Here is a 23371-nt window from a genome sequence, read left to right on the forward strand (position 1 = left end):
TTGGTATGCACAGTGAACATCTAAAATTGTACACCCTGAAAATGTTGCCTCAATAACACACCAAAAGGTGGATGAATCAGGGGCATTGTTCAACCTCAATTTCATTAGGCAATGTGTCCCAAGATAAGGCACCTAACAGCATTTCAAAATACAGCCAACTAGGTAAAGACAGACTCAACGAGTGAGTTCTAGTACAGAAATAGAAAATTTACGAAGAGTTATTACAAAATCCAAAAGGTGGTACAAACAATTCTAAAGCAGATGCATAAATTCATTGTTATGAAGGCTTTTATCAATAGGGAAATTATATAAACAGAGGAAAAGTCAAAAATTATTCAAAGTCCCAAATTCACAGCAAAATCAATTAGAAATGGATCAGCATACCTAATACCATCGGAAAGCCATCTGCCTCACCCCCAACTTTGAGGGATTATATAGGAAATGTTCTCATTGACTAACATTGAAAGCGCTAAATCATCATGGTGTGTGCACAAAAATTAAAATTTTAGCAAATCAGAACACAGTTTTCTTAAAAGTCATATTGCCTTACCATCTAAGCACTATCCCTTTACATCTATATTGTTCAACCTCTCTATGCTAATGTCACCCAGAAATGGATAGACGGACTAGTTATAGAACAATAGTGAACTAATGTGAATTAATAAAACGCGGTGAGCTAGCCAGATGGACCTTGAGGGAGCTCAACAATTGTTAAGCCCATGATCGAAAGATTTATACGAGAACAGCAATAGCAACGCCAACGGCAATAAACATGCCTTCACTTGACTGAGGGCTGCAGAAATAATAATAGTTCAATTTGCAGGGGGAGACATCAATTTTGAACAGGATGATGTTGAGGCCTAGCTGACGCCAAGTTAGCATACGCCAGTAAAAGGCACTTTAACAAGTAATAACAAATTTGTTTCAAGGCAATAACATCAACTAAGTGTACACATGTAACTTCGAGTGTAAAACCACATATTGTACAATGTTAATAATGTACAATTTTATAAATGTACGAAAAACTCTCACATCCTCTTCATCGAGAGCAAGCCTACTCTACTCCTGAGGCTCGGTTTAACTAAAAAGGCACAGTTAAAACAGAATCGTTATTTTGGGAACGACAGTGTCTTTTTCGTTTTAAAATATGCAGGTGAACCAATGTAAAACCAATGCTGAACAATGGTTCATGTTACCCCTATTGCTGCTATTTATCTGATTTGTTTTGCAGGTCATAATGTAAAAGGATGATAATGGGGTCAAATAGGTGAGTGTAGCACGCACCTTCTTGAAAAATTGGGCCCACTTAGCCGATTGCTTAGAGTGGTATATTCATAACTCCAATAGTCATAGTCGGGTCTCCAGTGACTTAAACATAGTGTTTTAGAGAAATGTTTACACTATATGTTTATAACGTAAAACACCATGATAAGTATTCTGCATTAAGATATATACCATTTCTTTTTTATTTTTTAGTTTGACTCTACTCAATTTGCATATATTGGTGAAAGAAGCTATGGTTTAAGCATCCTAAGGGTTGCACTTGCTGGAAATGCATTACCGACGTCGCAAGGACAGAACAAAGTTACAGTTACAAACCAGAAACTACAGAAAAAGGAAGTTCGTTTGACGCCCCCTTCCTCTTTCATGGTTACAAGCACAGCATTTGAGCGAAGCTTTTTTATAAAGGAAGCAGCAAGTTGAAGATACCCTTGTGGTCTGGCGTTCTCTTCGGCAGCCAATTGGAAACTCCGAAGGTAATGACATCACTGAGCAGCAGGGGTGCTATTCTCCAATCCACGCCATCAGTAGTGTACTACCACCAACTGTGGCAGGGAGGAAGTTGCCTATTCTATTTCTGGGGCGGACGTCCTCATTTCTGCAAAGTAAAAGATTTCAGAATCGGCAAGAGTCCTTCAGTTTGCCTTGGAAGTGAATGCATGGTACAGCAGTCTTTCAAATAGCCGATAATGTCTCTTACATCGTTTTACCAGCATAAATTGGCGGAAAAGATGACCATCCTCAACGACAGAGGCAAAGGTGTTTTGATTCGTATGTACAATATTAAGAAGGTAAGTGGATTAGAGAAGAAGGTGGAGACGAAAAGAGAGTGAGAGGGAATCTTGGACTTCTTCTGTAGGGCCTAGTTACAAGGATTTACAAGCTCAGAGTTATTCTTCAGAAGGTAGTATCTAACTGGGCGTTTATATGTATATTTGTATGTTTATTTACATTATCATCTTGCTGTAATGAACTCTCAGCCCCTGCTTGCATGAATTCTATGAATTCTAAATGTATAGATGAATAGCAGCAAAGGCTGGAATACAGATAATTGCTTCTAAAATTTAGGGCCGGATTTGGAGTTTGGCGGACAGCTTACTTTATCTCAAACGTGGGCTTTGCAGCTTGTCACAAGTGTATTATATTTTATGAAACATTTAATGGGTGGACGGGATAGCCATCAAGTTTGTAACTGAGTACCCGTCTGCCAAGCTCTAAATCAGGCCAGTAGTGTCCCAATTGAAAAGTAGTGTGAAACCCATGAGACTGATATGATAATACATTCAAAGTTGAGAATGGACCTGACAGACGTGGCGTTAGGGCATCAACACCATGCATATCACTTTCAGCTGGAGCTCCTTCAACAGCAGAACCAGCACGTGTGGTAGCAATCTCACCACTTCACACTGAGATCAGAATCAAAGATACAAGGTAGGACCTGATTCATGTTTAACATGAGGGAAATCCGTTAGGCAACATTACATGTTGATGTGACTAATAACAGATCGTGAGCCAAAGGTCTCTAGAACTCTGCATTGGTGTAAAATGTCAGCAGCCCTGCTATTGAAAGTGGTGTTTCAAGAATAACATTAAATCTGAATAGGAGGGCTGCACGGGCTTTCTCATTCAAAGTGTTATTGCATAAGGCTTGGAAAAGAAAGTGTCACATAATTGGAAATTGTCTGGCAATATGCTGAATTAAAATAAGAATACCTTGACACCAAAATTACAGAAGACCAGTTCTGTACCTCTGTTGTCATCTGCTGATTGAAAGCACGCAGTTAGATTGTTTCTCAATATAAATCGTCTCTGCCAGTATATTTGTGTTGTGCTCAACATTTAAGGGGGCCAAATGATATCACTACAAATGTTTGCATATTTATTTACATTATTTCCTAAAAAAGTTTAAAACGATTCAGTTTGCGACAAACACCAGGTGTGTTTGGTTGTTGCAATCATAAAGTATAAATATACTGGAGCAGTGCTCTCCAGTCTTTTCCATAATGAAAGCGACTTATGTTTAGTGAAAATCATCTCGAGCTACTGATATTAAAAGTGTTTTATTTGTGACATGTCAGACAAGATTACATAAGTGGCCACCCCATTACTAACAGTGATCACCTTGGTGCATTAGGGAGGGTGGCATCAGTAACATAAAAAGGCTTTTTAAAATTTGGAACGCCTCTACATGGTTAATACATAGCATCCATTGCTGTAATGCCCCTCACACTAAGGTAATAATTGCATGATTTATCACTCAGATATCAGCTGTAAAATATTGAAGACATCCATTTTCTCCAAATATCGGCTTCACTTTTTATTTTTGTGATCCATAAATTAATTTAACCAAGGAGAAACATCGAATTTATTCGGTGGGGCCGAACACGGGAGAGCTACTTACAAGAAGGTGGAGAGCTACCAGTAACTCCCAACCTACTCGTTGGAGAAGCCTGCACTGGAGTGTCTGATTTTGCCAACAACACCATACATGGATTTACACTGTTGAGTTAAACTATTGTTAACTGTCCTGAATAGTTACCAATTTCCAACCAATCACCTAATATTGATTCACCCCATTTTCCCATGTCAGAGGTCGTTAAAATCTTAATTTGCATAACCTGCTGGCAAGCATGAGAAACCAGATATGACTGTTCCATCTTGACATTTTACAGTCAGCTGCCTGTGACATGTCTGTTTGAAAGATAAATTACTTTATTTAAATACCGTGGCCTGCCTCCTTGCTCAGGTGGCTGTTGTCAATTTCCGATCTTCTCTTTGAATACCTTAAGGACCTATGGTAAAGAGAGTATTGTTAATAGCAAAAGGTTTGTTTGTCTTCAAATACTTTAGAGGCCAGATGTACCAAAGGGTTTTACTCATTCTGTGTCTATGGGAAAATGTGTTTGTACATATGGCCCTAGGTCTCTTTCTGGGATCAGTCATTCAAGTACATTTGTACGTATGTTGAATAGGTTGGCTTCAGGACTGCTTGAACGAATCACGCATAAATTTGTTAAGTACTTGTCGAAAAGTAGACCACACAAAGCTTATCTTCAGGTGTCAGTAGAGCTAGGAAAAATATATTAAGCTACTCATTTTTAAAAGGGTATGGTGGCTGCTTGTGCCCTCTCACGTTCTCCGGCTCCAGAGATTAATTACAGCGAGCACAGTAGAAGCTTCGGTTGGGAGAGAGAGAGAGTTCAGACAGGAAGAATAGAGAGAGAGACTAGACTGAAAATTAATGGAAAACAAAAGCTCTAGAGAGAGGGGAGGGAGGAAGGTAATCACAATGTTAACCTATGGGAGAGATAGGCCTTGCAATGGTGAAAAACACGTTTAAGGGTTTTGCACCACCAGTACATGTCCAACATTTTAAAAACACTGCACCCTGCCCTTGGGCTGCTTAGGGCCTACCGAAGGGTGACCTATATCTATTAAATTAAAAAGGATGGTTTAGGCCCGGCAAATGGTTTACTTTGCCAGGTCAAAATGATAGTTCAAAACTGCACACAGGCTCTGCAATGGCAGGCCTGAGCATGTTCAAATGGTTACTTGAGTGGGTGACACAATCAGTGCTGCAGGCCCACTGGTGACATTTAATTTACAGGCCATGTAGTAAACTTTACTTGGGACTTATAAGTAAGTTAAAAATGCCAATTGGGGATGAGCCAATGTTACCAAGTTGTAGGGAAAGAGCACAAGCACTTTAACACTGGTCAGCAGTGGTAAAGTGTACAGAATCACAAGGCCAGCAAAGATGAAGTCAGCAAAAACACGAGGTCTGACGGCAAAAAGTTAGAAGAAACCACACCAAGGATGCCAGGACTAACAGGCTGCTTTGAACATTTTTGCTTTTTATTCCCAGTCCAGCCATGCATCCAGCGACAAGGCTTGCCTAAACCACAGACAAGCCTGAAAACAGATGTGGTATGTTGGAATATCTGAACTGTGTGATGCCAGTACACATCCTGTGTGGCCATGTGTGACCTTTCCTTTGTTTAGAGCTCAGAGGTATCCTCAAAGAAGGAAAACCTCACCCTGGAAGCCTGATATGCACCTATCTACCAACATTTATATTGTGTTTAAGACCATGAGGGTCAAATCATGTCAGTTTTTATCCTGCGCTATGCTTTTGGACAACATAGACAACATGATTTTGGGAGGTGGGGTGTGCCTTTGACAGGAGCACCAACTGAAAGAGAACACTATATTAAACAGGAGTATATCGTTTTTCTGTTCATAAACAAAGGGTAAAGTAACGTTATAGTTAGGTGAATATGTCAGTGATAACATTAAAGTTTTGAACTAACAAAACACAGAAATTCTACTGTTATAGTTAGCAGAGATACCCATAACTTGCACCCGCGCCATGCACTGCAGATGATGTCACATGTTACGTCACTCATGACATGTTCTATGACATCATTTATGACATCACCACAGGTAGTTGTACAGGCATTGTGGCCAACCCACTTGGTGGCAGCCAACACCATTCTGCACACGGCCTTCACCACACATGTGGGGTTGGCCGCAGGGCATGGCTTGCAGCGAGGCCCTGTGTCCGGCCTTCCTGCTGGCAGCCACCTGGAGTCAGCCAACGCCATGATCCACGTGGCCTTTGGTCTTGCAAGCTAAGGCCTGCTTCCTACTCCTTCAAGGCAGTCAAGTCCCAGTCCTTTGGCGGTACGCAACAGGGGGTTGGTCATAGGGCTTGGCCTACCTCCACGTCCTGTGGCTAACCCCTAGCAGACTGCCAACCACATGCTGCGCACAGTATTTTGAGTGTGCAGCATGGAATTGCTCTCCAGACCCTGGGTACTCCATTCCCTAGGGCCAAAACATATATGTTAATAGGGGGCGTAGGCCCCCCTCCCTGGGCATTAATAGGCCATGGGGACCACACTCCCAGGGACCATATAGAATAAAAAGGGGAGAGGGCCGCATGCCCCCGCCCCAAGCCATTCCTTGGGCCAGAATCTAAAGGGAGAGGTGGCATGTGGCCCTCCTACCTGAGCCTTGTTCGGCCCCGGGACTCCTCCCCTGGGCCAAATCCAATAGGCCCTGGAGACCACATCACCAGGGGCTTTTTTGTTTAAAAGAGGAAGGGGGCTTATAACCCCCTGAGCCTTTTTGGGCCCTGGGTATCACATCCACTGGGCCAAATTTAATAAAAAAGCAAAGGGATCATGCACCCCCCCTCCCTGATCCTTAATAGGACTCAGCGATCTCATCCCGAGGCCAATTAATTAATGAAGGGAGGGGCGCACAGCCCCCATTTCTGAGCCTAGTTATTCCCTGGGAACCCCTTCCTGGAGCCAAAATGTAAGTAAAAGGGGGTGGGGTCTTGGCCCGCTCTCCGAGCCTTTATAGGCCCCGGGGACCCCATCCCCTGCGGCTGTAATAAAAAAAAAACAGTAGCTGCCATTTTATAAAATATATATTAGGGACGTCAGTAGGGCCCCTGCCCCTTTCCCCTGCCCATTTAGGGTCCCAGGGACCCCCATTCCCCGGGGCCGGGTATATTTAAGGGGAGTGAGGTGCACAGTTCCCCTCCCCAGGCAATTTTTGGCCCAGAGATCCAATCCCCCAGGGCCAAATCAATTTATTAAGGGGAGGAGGTATATGCCCCCCCCTCCCTGAGCTATTACAGGCCCCAGGGAGACATCCCCAAGGGCCAGAAATGGCAAAATGAAAAAAAATCTGCAGGTTTTTCAGCAATCCCATGGGACTACTGCAGGATTGCAGCAAAAAAAATGGAAAATGGTGTCCCAGGGGGATGTGAGCAGGCCCCTTTAACATTGCATTTGGCCCTTGGGGATGGAGTCCCTGGGGCCTAATAATGCCCAGAGAGGAGGCCACACCACCCTACCCCTCAATAACTTAATTCAGCCCTAGGGGATGTGGTCCCCGGGGCCTGATAGGTTCAAAGAGGTACCCCCTTCTAGAATTTTGTCCTGGGAGATGCAGTCCTTGGAGCCCAAGCAGTGCATGGTGGGTGTGTGAGGTATAGTTACCTTAAGTTAAGTTACCTTACGGCGCAGGTTTTAGTTAAATTGGTGAATTTCAGTGTTTGTTTTAAGTTTAAAATGTTACGTTATTACTGAAAATGTCACTTGACTATAACGCTACGTTAAACTTTGTTTTTTTCAGTGAATATATGTATACCAAAAGGTACAGGGACATTATAGTTAGATTCTGAACTTACTCCTACAAAACCATAGAAATTCAGCAGTTATAGTTAAGAGTTACTTTCAAGTAACTATGGCCCTCATTACAACCCTGGCGGTAAATCCCACTTTCCGCCGCGCAGAAGACCGCCAATATACTGTTGCGGCAGCGGAATTTCGCTACAGGAATTACGACTCACAGCTCGGAATCCTCCACAATACAGACACCCACACAAGTCCGCCACACCAAAGGTCAGGGATAAACTGGCGATACCAAAACCTACATCGTCACGCCAACAGGAAAACGCCCACACTATCACGACCCACGAATCAATGCAGCGGTCTTTCAACCGCGGTATTCCATTGGCAGAACACACCACCGCGCTCAAAATACACACACATTTACAAAACACAACCACATTGGACAATTCAAAATACACACACCTGATACACATACACACACCACACCCACACACCCAATCCAATATAAAACACACACCCACATCACCCACAGACCCTTACAACCAAAATTCAGAAAGAAGGCCAGAGAGAGAGACTACCTAACACAACACCAGCATCCACAGACACACAACACCATCACTCATACAACATCCACGCACCTCAAACAACACAAACCAACACATCCCCTCACACATCACAACAGACACCACCTCACACATCACCCACACCACATCATGGCACCTCAAAGACACCCCAGGTTCACTGAGGAGGAGCTCAGGGTCATGGTGGAGGAAATCATCCAGGTAGAGCCACAGCTATTCGGATCACAGGTGCAGCAGACATCCATTGCAAGGAAGATGGAGCTATGGGGCAGAATTGTCGACAGGGTTAACACAGTGGGACAGCATCCAAGAACACGGGATGACATCAGGAAGAGGTGGAACGACCTACGGGGGAAGGTACGTTCCGTGGTATCCAGATACCAGATTGCTGTACAGATGACTGGCGGTGGACTCCCACCTCCTCCCTCACAACTAACAACATGGGAGGAGCAAGTCTTGGCGATCATGCATCCTGAGGGCCTCGCAGGAGTAGTAGGAGGACTGGAGTCTGGGAAGGCAAATCTTTACTACTAAATCCCCCCCACCCCACCTGCATGCCCTCACATACTCCAACCCTCACACCCATCACCCCAACAACCCACAGATACCCCACTAACACAACCCACACATTGCGAAATCAAGCCCTGCATGTAACACCGATGCATGGACACCCATCACCAAAGCATGTCCAGTAGAGACACTCACTCATGCCCCAAAATCACCAATGTAAATGTAAATGTAAATTAGCACTTGTATAGCGCACTACTCACCCATTAGGGTCTCAAGGCGCTGTACTCATACCGCTATGGAACCCCTCCTGGCTTTTCCCTGTGAGGCGCCCACTCCTGAGCACCCCCAGGGTGAAGCCAGGCATCCAAGCGCTGTTGGGGCCGTTGTGGAAATTAAGCAAGCTATTGCCCAGAGTTGCAGAGTGGGACCCATGAATTAGATTAGGCACCGAGGCGAGAATTATCTGGTCAAGGGGAATTGAGCCCAAGACCTGCCGAGGCGGGACTTGAACCCTGGTCTTGAGCCAGATCTCTGCTTCAGGGTCTGCCACTCTAACCATTGAGCCACACTTCTCCACCAATCACACAAGGGCCACGACAATAATGCAAGCACAGGAGTAGAGGGTCATTCACCCATTGCACAAGATGGCACACACAGATACAATAACTATGCATTTACACCCCAACAGGACCCCTACCCAACGTCACCGGACAGGAGGTGGCAGACATATCGAGTCCCTCCACAGAAGAGGCCCACAGTGACGACAGCAGCTCTGAATGCCTGGATCAAGATGACCAGCCCGGCCCATCAGGGACCTCGGACAGTCGGTTCCCCTGACACAGTCACAAACCACCACTGAACCTCCCCCCTCAGGAAACACCGCCACAGCACCCACCCAGCGAGCCCATCCCTCTGTCCCCAGGACAAGTCAATCAGCAGTGTGTCCACCACTACAGGGAACCCAGGCAACCCCACTAACACAGGATGATCAGGGACCTGGAGGCAGTGGCAGTGGGCACACAGTTCAGGGAACAGAGGCACAGGATAACAGGGAAGCTGGGAGGACTGCTGTGCACCAGGGGGAGGACAGGCCCAGGGAACTCACTCTCCCCAAGGCACTCTCCAACATCATGGGAGCTTACCACCATTCCCAGGAGACCATGGGCATGGTACTGGCCAAGTTTCAGGAGACCCAGCGGCTGCAGGAGGAACACTACCTGGGGATCAGGGAGGACTTGAAGTCCATCAACACCACCCTGGTCACCATTGCAGGGGTGCTGGCAGACCTTCTCAACACCAGGAGGGACACAGTGGCACACCAACAGGCCCCTGACACTAGCCTGGACGATGAACAGCCCTCCACCTCCGCTGGCGCTAGTTGACAGGAGGCACCGCCACAGGAACAACAGGCCACCAGCACCCCACCCCTGCAGATGGAGAACCACCCCGTAAACAGTCCCTGAAATCCTGGAACAAGACAGAGAACATTGCCAAGACCCCCGCCAGGAAATAAGACCCCTCCGAATGTCACCCTTCTGTCCCACTATGTCACCCTGTCCACCTTAAATTGCCATTGCTCCACTTCCCATGCCCCATTGGACAATGCACCTGTGAAACAAATAGACTGGACTCTGCCATGGACATTCCTCCACCATCACCCTAGTCCATTTCACACACCCCTTCACGTATTTGCACAGAAATAAACACACTTGAATCACAAAACAATCTGGAGTCTGTCTGTGCTTTCACAAATTTGTAATTGGAAAACCTCTGGAATATAGCAATGTCAATGTACTTGTTCACATACCAATATAACACAACTGTAGGCCAGCAGTAAACATTGCAGCGGGCACAAAGTGGGACCCAGATCTGTGACATGGAAAGGCAAAGTAACAAGTCAGGGTCCATACACTGAGTGAAAATGACAGACTTATGCTAGTTCCAACAATAGTATGAGATGTGGGAAGCAGTTACATCTTCTTACCTGTGTATTACTGGAAGTATTACATGATGATGTTGTTTCAGTTGTCGACATCTTCGTCTTCTGCCTCCTCTTCTTCACTGTCCACAGGCTCCACAGCTGCCACAAGACCACCATCTGGCCCATCCTCCTGCAGAAAAGGCACCTGGCGTCGGAAAGCCAGGTTGTGCAGCATACAGCAGGCCACGATTATCTGGCACACCTTCTTTGGTGAGTAGTATAGGGAGCCACCTGTCAGATGGAGGCACTGCAATCTGGCCTTCAGGAGGCCGAAGGTGCGTTCTATAATCCTCCTAGTACGCCCATGTGTCTCATTGTAGCATTCCTCTGCCCTTGTCCTGGGATTCCTCACTGGGGTCAGTAGCCATGACAGGTTGGGGTAACCAGAGTCACCTGCAAATGTCGAGGGACAACTGTTAGACACACACTAACCCTTAGTGACAACCCCATACCCAGACACCTATGTCAACTGTGTTGTGACCTTGGCCTCACCTATTAGCCACACACGGTGCCTCAGGAGTTGCCCCATCACATAAGGGATGCTGCTATTCCTCAAAATTTAAACATCGTGCACTGAGCCAGGATACCTAGCATTCACATGGGAGATGTACTGGTCTGCCAAACACACCATCTGCACATTCATAGAATGGTAGCTTTTCCGGTTTCTGTACACCTGTTCATTCCTGTGGGGGGTACAAATGCCACATGTGTACCATCAATTGTACCAATGATGTTGGGGATATGTCCCAGGGCATAGAAGTCACCTTTCACTGTGGGAAAATCCTCCACTTGAGGGAAAACGATGGAGCTGCGCATGTGTTTCAGCAGGGCAGATAACACTCTGGACAACACATTAGAGAACATTGGCTGGGATATGGAGTACAGACAGAACCTGCACTAGAGGGGGGATTCCTGTGGGATGGCGGATAGCTGAAATCAGGTCTGGCTCCAACTGGGCACACAGTTCCATGATTGTTGCACGATCAAGTCTGTATGTGATTATGATGTGTCTCCCTTCCATTGTCGACAGGTCCACCAGGGGTCTGTACACCAGAGGATGCCGCCATCTCATCACCTGCCCCAGCAGACGTGCCTAATGGAGGAGAACAGTGAGCAGAGGGTCATCCAACACTGAGGTACCACAATGTGATATTTGCTGAAACGTTGGTAAATCGCTATGTGTCGGTATCTGTCTGTATTCCCGGCCCAGATAGGTGTGACGCAGTTTTTATCCATCCCATGTGGCCCCCTGAAATGGCGGCTGCCTGACCTGTAAGGTGGGACAAGGGGAAATGAGGTAACTGCGCTTGCGTTGTACACCGTCGCCGTGGGCAGTCGAAGACCGCAGCGCAATTCAGCATTGGTTAACATTGGGCCCTGTGGGTCCCAGGAGCCAATGACGATGTACGCCGGCAGTGACGGTACGCACCGCCGTGGACGTGACCGCCATTTTCTTACTGTTCCCTCACTTGATACCTGACCTTCAACAGGAGAGGACCTACACTGCAAGTTCTGCTGTGACCTGTGTCTGGAAGTGACGATGGCTACAGTGTCTTAGAAAAGGGCCCCTGCCTTCACTTCGGAGGAGTTGGAGAAACTGGTTGATGGGGTCCTCCCCCAGTACACGCAACTGTACGGTCCTCCAGACAAACAGGTGAGTACAATGTGAGCATGCTGCATGGGCAATGCCTGTTTTGAGTGGTGTGGATGGAAGATACATGGGGGCGGGGGCTGAGGCCTGCATGTGAAGATGGTGAGTGTATGTGCGTCAGGGCATGGGTGGGAACTGGTGGGCAATGAGTATGACGGTCCGGACGGGTGAGTAATTTCCTTTCCTCCTGTACCTTTCCTCTAGGTCAGCCTCCATCAGAAGAAGGGTATTTGGCGGGCGATCGCCAAGGACGTCCGGACCCTGGGGGTCTACCATAGATGGAGCACCCACTGCCGTAAAAGGTGGGAGGACCTGCACCGCTGGAGCAAGAAGACGGCGGAGGCCCAGCTGCGGATGGTCTCCCAACGTGGAAGGGGTGCCCGTCGTAAAATGACCCCCCTGATGTACCGGATCCTGGCGGTGGCCTATCCGGAGTTGGATGGGCGCTTGAGGGCATCACAGCAGCCACAAGGGGGTGAGTACACTTTCATTCATCTGACTCTGTGTGCATTATGAGGTGTCTGGGTGGGGGTGGTGGTCTGTGGGTTCCCCTAGGCCAGGGCAAACTTGGTAGGCAAGGTCCCTTGTGAGGCAGGCTCTGTGGCACCCCAACCCCAGTAGTGGTAATAGCCATCTACACCTAGCCAGGCTCCTGTGACTTCCAGGTGTGCAGCAATTGGGCTTAGGCCTCGTACCCCATGGGCATGTGAATTTGCTAGGAACTGTTAGTGTTGGCTTAGTGCAGAGGGCTGCTCCCTGTGTGTTGTGTCCGCCAACGGTAGTGGTGTTGCATGCACTGAACATGTTTTTCTTCTGTCTTTCCCCCCCTTTTTTGTTTTGTCTCCCTGTTCTTGTGTGCAATAGCATCATCTGGGGGAGGAGCAGTTGCACCGGAGCAGGAGGGAGCTGCAACCCACTTGGCCCTGGAGGGTGAAGCTACGGAGTCTGAAGCCACCAGTGGGACGGAGGGCGAGGGTAGCTCTACGACGGGGACAGGAGCATACACCAGTGACAGCGACTCCTCCTCTGATGGGAGCTCCCTTGTGGTGGCGGGCACCTCTGTGCCCACTGCATCAACTGGTACAGCCACCACCCGCCCTACCAGCACCGCCCTCCCAGCAGCCCCTCAGGATGTGTCCTGTGCCCGCTCACCCAGGAGGGTGGGCATCTCGTTCGCCCCAGGCACCTCAGCCCCTGCCCCATTCAGCCCTGCTGCCCTCAGTGAGGAGGCTATTGACCTCCTGAGATCCCTCACTGTTGGGCAATCTACCATTTTGAATGCCACCCAGGGTGTTGAGAGGCATTTGCAACAAACAAATGCATACCTGGAGGGCATTCATTCTGGACAGGTGGCCCAACAGAGAGCATTTCAGGCTCTGGCCTCAGCACTGATGGCAGCCATTGTCCCTGTGTCCAGCCTCCCCCCTCCAACTTCCTCCACCCAGACCCAATCCCCTGTACCTCAGCCTATTCCAAGCACACCATCAGACCAGCATGCACACTCATCAACAGACAAGAGTGAACATAAGCACCACACATCCCACAAACACTCACACAGGCACCATACCCATGCAGACACAGCAACATCCACTGCCTCCACTGTGTCCCCCTCCTACACATCCTCCTCCACCCTTCCTGTCTCGTCTCCACTCACACCTGCATGCACTACATCCTCAGCCACTACCTCCATCACCAGCAGGCCCATCACCACACACTGCTCACGTGCAATCACCACCCTCACTACCATTCACACATTCCCAGTGTCCTCTCCCAGTGTGTCTGTGAGCCCTCCTCCCAATGTACGCAAACGCAGGCACACGCCCACCTAACAGCTAACCACCTCACAACAGCCTCCGGCCCATGCACCTTCACCCAAATTCAGCAAACGTACACCTCCTACAACCACTACCTCTTCCTCCACTCCCAAACCCCTCCATCTTCCCGTCCCAGTGTGTCTCAAAAACTTTTCCTGGCAAACTTTGACCTCTTCCCTTCACCTCCCCCTAGGGCCAGGCTTTCCAGGTCCCAGCCCAGCACCTCAGCCACCAAATCCCCAGGCACAGTGGTGCCAGCAACTGCGGGGTCATCGAGTGCGCCACCCATCAGGGCTGCCAGTGTGCCATGTAGCGAGGGCAAGGACATTCCGCCACCTGCCAAGGTGAAGAAGGTGCCCACATCCCAGAGGGAGAAGCCACACCTACCAGCCACCACGGGCTCCACCAAAACAAAAGGGGACAGTGGCAAGACACCTGCGGCACCATCAAAGGTGGGGAAGGGACAATACCAGAAGAGCAGGGCACGGTGGTACCGACTGAGGGACTAGTGTCACCCCTTCTGTCCACGACTTCACCAACCTGTACGGCGGTGAACACCGCAACCTGCCCCACCTCCTGCACCTCCACCTGCACCGCCACCTGCACAGCCACCTGCACTGCCACCTGCACGTCTGCAGCCTCAGCAACAGTCCCCAGCATCTTTCCCAGTGGGCAGCCATCCGAGGCTGCAGAAGACGTCCTGCTTTGTCCCTCAACAGGTGCTGACACATGCACCACCGCCAGCACCGCCGCCAGCACCGCTGCCACAGACACCGCTGCAAGCACCGCCACCAGCCCCGCGACGTGCTCGGACAGTGGCACCACCGCTGACATGGCTACCATCCCCAGTGGTCAGTCGTCCGAGGCTGGAGAAGACTTCCTGGACCCTGCCCAGCTTCCATGAGCCATGACTTCCATCACTGTTTGCACCTGCAGGTGGAAGGCGAAGCCGCAGCAGTGTGGGGTATGTCTCTGCCTTCATGGCGTATCATGCTACCTGTTCCTAGGCAATCTCGTGGCACACACACCCAGGTGAGGGAATGGGACCGGCCACACTGCATGTGGAGCACTCTGGGCACAAGGCCCCCTCCAGAACCAGTGAAGAAAGGCATCCACTACCTCAGTCCTTGGCAGGATGAAGCACTCTGGGCACAATGCCCACTCCAGAACCAGTAGAGAAAGGCACCCACTACCTCAGTCCTTGACAGGATGAAGCACTCTGGGCACAAAGCCCCCTCCAGAACCGATGGAGAGATACATCCACTACCTCAGTCCTTGGCAGGATGAAGCACTCTGGGCACAAAGCCCCTCCAGAACCTGTGGAGACTGTTATCCACTTGAGAGACTGTGGCTTTGCACTCCCCAGGATAAAGCAGTGGGCAAACCACCCACTGGAAAGACTTGAGAGACTGTGGCTTTGCACTCCCCAGGATAAAGCAGTGGGCAAACCACCCAGTGGAAATACTTGAGAGACTGTGGCTTTGCACTCCCCAGGATACAGCAATGGGCATGGAACCTCCTCGTGCAGCAGTGGCATTGTGTGTTCATCCGGCTGAGGTGCCCCCCTTCACTTCCCCCTGAAGTGCCTGTTTATTTTTGATCTGATGCCCCTGCAGTGTTCTCTCCGTTTCGAGTCTGGTATCTTGTGTGGTCTTCGCCCATGCATTTTGGGAACACTGGTCCACGGACAATGATTGGTACACTATCCGGACTTGAGTAGTTGGTGTACATATTTGTATATACTGAATTTTGAACTTTCACTATCAAATGTTTCATGATTACAATCGTTACAATCATTTAATTTTGTCCCTGCGTTCTTCAAGTGGGTGAGGGGTGTATATGTAATGTTGCTGCATGTATTTGTGTGTATGGTGGTGTGGGTGAGGGGGGGTGGGGGTATTGCGTGTTGCGTGTGTGTGTCACTCTCTTTTCCCTTCCCCCTCCCCTGTGTTGTAGGTGTAGTACTCACAGTGGTCGTCGACGGCGTCTGTCCTGCTCCTGATAGAGCAGGAGGAAGACCAGTATAGGCAGGACGTGTAGTTCGGGCTCCATGGCGTCCTGGTTCCTCGTTGGGTGTCGAGAGGTGAGTGGTTTCCCTTCTGTGTACTGTTTCCGCCGTTCTTTTGATAGTGTTGGTTCCCCCCGGAAAAGGTGGCGGATGGGCCTGTTGTTATATGGTGGGTGGTACTTTGTCCTCCACCTGTCTGTTGGCGGTTACCGCCGCAGTGTTTGTTTCTACCGCCGTGGTGGTCAGAGTGTTAAAGTGGCTGTTTATGTTGGCGGTTTCTGCCATGGTCGTGATTCAATTTTTTTTTCTGCTGGCCTGTTGGCAGTATTACCGCTGCTTTACCGCCCTCCGCCATGGTTGTACTGAGGGCCTATAACTCATGCCCTAAGGTAACTATAATTTGCGCCTTGCAATGCACAGTTTTCTTATCAATAATGTTATTGCAAACGTTGCTGTGATATCAAAGATGCCATACAAGATCTCATCAATGACATAATATGTGGAGTAATTAGCTGTGCATGACGAAGGCACAAGTTATAGTTACCTTAGGGCACAAGTTATAGTTACTTAAAAGAACTTTAACCATAACTGCTGAATTTCTGTAGTTTTGTATGAGTAAATTCAGAACCTAACTATAGCGTCCCTATAACCTGTTTTTTTTTGAGAATTTTGATTTTTTTTAACGTAAAGGAACTTCAATTATTATGCATTCTTCCAACACCCGCCGTGCGCAGCGAGGTTTGGTCTTAAGGGCTGGCCTTGCAGCAAAGCCCTTATAACCACCCAACCCCGCACCACGAATGGCCTTTGGCTGGATGCAGCGTAGGTTGGCCACACGGCCTATCTCTGTTAGTGGATGTGTAAGTGGGTGCCTGAGTGGGTCTGAAAGTGGATGTATGAGTCTATGAGTGGGTTTGAGTAGGTGCATTAGTGTCTGAGGGCCTCATAACGACTTTTGCAGCCTTAGGACAGCAATGTTGGTGGTGGCAGTCGTACTGCCAGTAGGCTGGCGGAGAAGACCGCCATATTATGACCATGGCGGTATTCACAACAGAATACAGCCAAAGCACTGCCGGCACCGCCACTGCGGTCTGGCCGTTACAGACGATGGTAGGCACCTGCAGGCTGGCAGAGACCATGTTCCTGCCGGACAGATGACGAGGTTGCACACCACCAAGGTTCCCACTGCAGTCGCACTGCCACGGAAACCCAGGCAGAAATGAACTGCATAAAAGGAGACACTCACCTTCAAGAAACCATGCCAAGCTGCCATGGAACCAGAACTACACGTCATCCTGCTGCTCCTGCTCACACAAAGACTTCGTAATCTGCGACGACCACAGCAACCATAAGTACACATACATACCTGTTACTGTTATATATTGTCAATCTTTGTACATTTACACAACATACATTCGGAAAGGGGGTGCAAGGGTGACACTCACATGTATCATCACACTGACACACACCCTCACATGCAGTCACACACACAATCACACATATGCAACAATCATGCTACAGCAACCACACACACCCACACACATCACAAACACACATATTTACGCACGGAAACGCTGCACCGGGACACCCACCCACCCACAGTACCACACAACACCACAACACCTCACAACTACAACACAACCGCGTCAACTCCAATCTCCTGGCACGGACCCACATTGGACACTACTTAGGGACACACCACACATAAATCACAACGTACCACCAACAGAAAACAAACACCCACAGTCACACAACCATACTACTTACCGATCGACTTAGCCAGAATATCGTTTCCAACATACTATGCACAAAACACGCACACAGTCAAATCACACAGTGCCACACAAAACACCAACAAACACATGTAAACACAAACACCACTCAATATCAACACAACAAAATGTCTCGAACACACAAATGTCCATCACACAACACACACCCTACCACTGTTAGACAAAAGCACTGCACAGACCCCAATATACTGGCTAAACAACACAGGTAGCACAAGCACCACACACACACAAACTCACACACACAAATAAAGGCACAGAAATAATGTCAGCCAGGAATAACTCCATACTAGGGAAAGAAATGCATGACAAAGATGTGCGTAGTAAACCAACAACAGATTGGTACTTATTTATTATATATATTGAAGTCTTGATGCACACAGTGCACAGATATGTGCCCCGAACTTTACTCCTGATTGCCATGTAACCTCCAAAGGTAGGGGTATCAAGGGGGCAAACAGGCACCTCAGGGGTTATCTGGGGTGAGTGGCAGAGAGGGGTGGATGGCAGAGGGGGGATATGGGTTTAGGTTTCGGAGGGGTGCCTTTGTGATCTGGCTTGGGGGCACGGGTTGGCTTTGTTTTAGGTTCAGAGGAGGGTTGGATTTTCTTTTGGGAGGGGTAGAGTTCTTGGCTGGGTGAGAGACATGGGTACTTGCAGGGGGGCAGGGGAGGTCTTGGAGGTGGAAGGGCTGGACTTGGGGAGGGACACTGCATGTTTAGGGGTATAACAGGGTGGGAGAGGAGTGTGGAAGAGGTCAAACTCTGAAAGAAAATATTTTTTACACAGGGACAGTCATGGGAAAAGGGTTTGGAGGGAGTGGTTGTCTGAGGTGTTGGTGTGGATGTGTTGGGTGTATGTTTGTGCAAGGTATGTTTGTGGTTGTTGGGTGAGTGAGGGTGTTTATGTGTCTTGGGATGAGGGGGGTGGAGGTGCTGGGGTGCCGTGGTGGGTGGGTGACTGTCTGTTTTGGTGGGGTGGGGTGAGTGAAGGTATGGTGGATGTGCTGCATGTAGGTGTGTCAGTGGTTGGTGTGTCTGTGGGTGTGGTGACGGGTGGATGTCTGAGGGTATGCTGTGGTACTGTCTCGGCGTAGGATTGAGGTAACGGCTGGATCTGTGATTGTTGGTGTGGTGTCTGCAGGTGTGTCAGGTGTGCTGTCAGTGATGCTTGGGTGGTGGGGGTGTCAGCGCAGGTTTTGACTGTTGCTGTGTGTGCATCTGAATGTTGCTTGTGTGCATGCCAGTGGTGTGTCTTGTGGTGGTTATGTTTGTTTGTTCTACCCTTGGATGTTGAGGTGGATGCATGCCTATCTGTCTTTGTGCTTTGGCTGGGACAGGGAAGAGGGGTTTGGGTTTGGGAAGAGGAAGGTGGAGGGGGAACGGTAGACAAGGGTGACTAGCTGCTATCAGTTTGTAGGCCAGAGCCTGAAAGGATCTCTGTAGGCGAGTCAGTGCACCGGGAATGCCCTCCAGGAATGCATTACTCTGTTGGATCTGAGTTTCAGGTCCCTGGGTGGCATTCACGATGGTCGACTGACCCACAGAGATGGACCTCAGGAGGTCAATAGCAGGGCTGACAGGGGCAGAGGTGCCTGCGGCAAAGGAGACACCCACCCTCGTGGGTGAGCGGGCATGGCCAACTGGGTAGGTAGCTACAGGGAGGGCGAGGGTAGTAAGAGGGGGGGCAGACATAGATGGTGCTGGAGTGGTCCCAGATGGGTTTGCCACTGCCAGGGAGTGTCCACTGGAGGAGAATTCTGAAGATGAAGAACTGGATCCTGTCTCCCCCTTGGCACTCCCCTCGAACTCCTGGCCAGAGGGTCCCTCGGTGTCAGTGGTATCATGACTTCAGCCCTGTGGCCAGCAGCTTTCCCACTTGGCTGTGCCCCATCTCCTTTTTGAACCAACATCATGTCACAACAACATACTTTCCACAGCCCTATATGACAACAATGTCATACACAACATAAGCCAACTATGTGACCACTACATCACCACCTTATCAGTCCAGCAATAAATCAAACTATTCTTGCACAAGATGATTTGTCAACATAAAAAGTGTGTCCCTTTACAGAGCATCACTGTAAATGTAAATTAGCACTTGTATAGCGCACTACTCACCCGTTAGGGTCTCAAGGCGCTGTACTCATACCGCTATGGAACCCCTCCTGGCTTTTCCCTGTGAGGCGCCCACTCCTGAGCACCCCCAGGGTGAAGCCAGGCATCCAAGTGCTGTTGGGGCCGTTGTGGAGATTAAGCAAGCTATTGCCCAGAATTGCAGAGTGGGACCCATGAATTAGATTAGGCACCGAGGCGAGAATTATCTGGTCAAGGGGAATTGAGCCCAAGACCTGCCGAAGCAGGACTTGAACCCTGGTCTTGAGCCAGATCTCTGCTTCAGGGTCTGCTGCTCTAACCATTGAGCCACACTTCTCCACTGTGAAACAACAGCCCATCAATGGGAGTTAGTGTGAACTTTGATTTGAAAATCAGACATACTCCAAATTTACTCTTGCTCAGTCCATTACCAGATGTCATGTTTTATTAAAGTTAGCTCATCACATACCTTTTACAACACAGCATGTTGCTTAGCAATCACATTCATAACATGTAACTGTGTCCATAACACTCACAATGGCAAAGACCACAGATGCACCTACTCCATTTGAGTATCCAAATTTGGAGTATAAACGATTTCTGACACATTTCCACAACACATGTATCAATAGTGTTTTGCTAAGGTTCATAACAACTACTCATCTTAGTCATTCTCACATAGTAAACAACAACATGTACAGCAATAGTGGCCTACTTAGCACTCAGGATTTACCCACAAACAACCCCAGGGAGCATGCCAACACAATACAATGGGCCTGTTGTGTGCATGAAGGCCACATAAAGTGATACTAATCATGATGAGTGTCAACCTCAACTTAACAATATCAAAATACCTACATCAGCATCAGCACTTCAGACATGAGTAACCTTATATCTTTGGAGTAAAGTTACACTGACACAACAACTTCTCAAGTAACCATGATTAAGACGTACAGCTAGAGTCCAAAAAAATTGACTGATAACATATTACAACCCACCAACATGTAAATGTTAAGTACAACACCTGCTACACAATGAAGTCACTGTAAACTGAACTTGAAAATACTAAAATGCCAAACTTGTATCACAAATCCAAGGAAATTCAGGATTTAGCAATGCGTACATGATGTTGGTAAAAACTGTGTGTATTTCACCTATATAGGAGATGTCCTGCCCTACATAGCATGCCTAGAATACATTGGCTAAGGGAATAGCAGGCTAGCTACTTACCTTCACAATACCATGTACATGGTACAAATAGTCTGAACTCACATGTCAATGATGTCTTGCACTAGGAATGTAGAATTACCACATTGCTTTTCTTCATGAAGGATGTCCACCCTGATTAAACATCACATTTGCCAATGTATAGTCCACACTTAACAACGGGGACACCTCTTCACACCTATGAGTAAGTGTAGCAAGTATGCCGATTGATTTATCAAATTGAGAGAACACCCTCACATGAACTTTACATCTACTTCATAACTCATGAATTATTAGGAGGACATCCCCAACTGGGCCTCTGCGGTCTTCCGGGCAGGTCCTCCCACCACTTCCTACAGTAGGTGGTCCGCCGGCTATGGATCCCCAGGGTCCGCACTTGCTTGGCGATGGCACGCCAGATTCCCTTTTTTTGATTGGCCTTGACCTGCATGGATGACATAGACAAAAGGAGCAAGTTACGTCCACATGCACCATACCTACACAAGTGGTCAGAACACTTCTGTCACCGCAAGTAAGCAAACATTCCCTTCCTCTCAGTTCAAACTCCTTCCCAATTTTCCATCTGCAACCAGCACTTGTGTGAGTGGAGTCACACATACAACATGCATGACCAGTACCAGGTGTTAGCTAGATACATATGACCAGGTCACATGATTCTCCATAAGATGGTATGTCTCTATTAATATTTCTCACACCATTATTGTTGGACATGCTACAACCTATGTTGTGTATAGAAGCAGTTAGATCACACACTATCTACCATGTATCACTACTGTATGTGTTTCAAAGCACATATGCACATGTCAATAAGCCCACACATGAGTGCCCAATCCGTCTCTACTGCACATTACATGTACACCATCATACACTCCCCCTTTCACACATTGGTATACCGTTGGACTCACCAGCTCCTCTGGCGCACCATATAGCTGTTCATACAGGGATAAGACCTCATCCACAAGCTTGTCCAACTCTTTTGGAGTGAAGGCTGGGGCCCTATCACCTGCAGGACATGGCATGATAGCTCCCAGAGGCAGCACACATCAGCTCAGGTAGTGGAGGGCTTGCTGGCAGCAGTGTCAGGAGTCAAGTGAGGGATTCGGCTAAAGATGGCGGTCACATCTGCCACATACATGACCGTCACCGCCGGTGGCAGTTGCCATTAGCCCAGGTCCGCCAAAGGCAGCAATGTGTCTCAATGGCAATGTCTACTGCAGTTGTAACCACCTACCCCTATGACGACATCCGCCGGCAGAGTTAGCTCACTTCCTCATGTCCAGTACAGTAGGTCAGTCAGCTGCCATTTTGAGGCAATTATATGTATGTGAAAGTAATGGAAGGTGCATCATTTACTAAAACCTATATAGTACGAACATGTTTTAAGTGCTGCTTACATGTTTAGTAGTCTCAATGCGCATGTGAGTAGTAAAAGCATTGTAAAAGAGGTATGGCTAGTAAAGGAAATTAACATCTATACCCAACAGCATATTAGCTACATCAGTGCAGTATAGGCACTACAAAGATGTCTCAGATGTAAACTAGGTTGGACTATCAAAAACTGCCAGTCACATATATATGCAGGAAAAGTACATTTGAGGTTCTAGTGATTCTGCATCAAAGGGAACTGATGCAGAATGCATAGCAATATGCTGTACATCAAATGTCATATGTTTCATCTGACATATGGGGATATGCGTGACTTGTATATGAGCATATTGATTATGTGTACATTGTAAAATTCACCTAAAATCTCTTTCTGTCTGACATAGTTACCCTGGCATGAGGAGAGGGAGACATCCTCCTGTTTCCTGCCCACTAGTAGACCTGCACACCATGGAAGAGAGACACATTATACAAATATATCGCCTGAATAGGCATACAATCATGGATCTATGTCATCAGTTGGAGGCAGATCTGATGCCTGCCATTTGCAATCCCATTAGCATACTTCCCATTGTTCAAGTCATGTTAGTGCTACACTTCCTGGCCACTGGGTCCTTTCAAAATACAGTGGCCCTAACTGCAGGGATGTCTCAGCCCATATCCAGTTTGGTTTTGAAGGCTGTACCGTTTGCATTGTTGAAACACCTGGACAGCTACATCAGGTTTCCTGAACGTGCGGATTTGGCCTATGTGAAGGCTGAGTATTATGCTTTGGGGCACATTGCACATGTGGTTGGAGCCAAAGATGACACGAATGTAGCCTTGGTTCCCCTCAGTGCCAATGAACAGATATATAGGAACAGGAAAAACTACCCCTCCATCAACATCCAAGTGGTG

At 48.1% G+C, this 23371-nt stretch overlaps 1 protein-coding gene across 2 annotated transcripts in view; it reads left to right on the plus strand.

Annotated features, from left to right (window-relative positions):
• Positions 1 to 1714: 1714 nt before the first annotated feature.
• NCKAP1L (NCK associated protein 1 like) overlaps positions 1715 to 23371 on the plus strand; it is a 1641522-nt gene continuing 1619865 nt past the window's right edge. The window contains exon 1 of one of the 2 annotated variants that reach the window (XM_069231027.1): positions 1715 to 2072. In XM_069231027.1, coding sequence (XP_069087128.1) covers positions 1971 to 2072 — 102 coding nt within the window. In that variant the 5' untranslated portion in view covers positions 1715 to 1970. Of the gene's footprint in view, positions 2073 to 2692; positions 2713 to 23371 lie in introns of those variants that run through there. The other variant, XM_069231028.1, reaches the window with a different exon arrangement.

This window comes from Pleurodeles waltl, chromosome 4_2 (assembly GCF_031143425.1).
Source record: "Pleurodeles waltl isolate 20211129_DDA chromosome 4_2, aPleWal1.hap1.20221129, whole genome shotgun sequence".
NCBI classification, from domain to species: Eukaryota; Metazoa; Chordata; class Amphibia; order Caudata; family Salamandridae; genus Pleurodeles; species Pleurodeles waltl.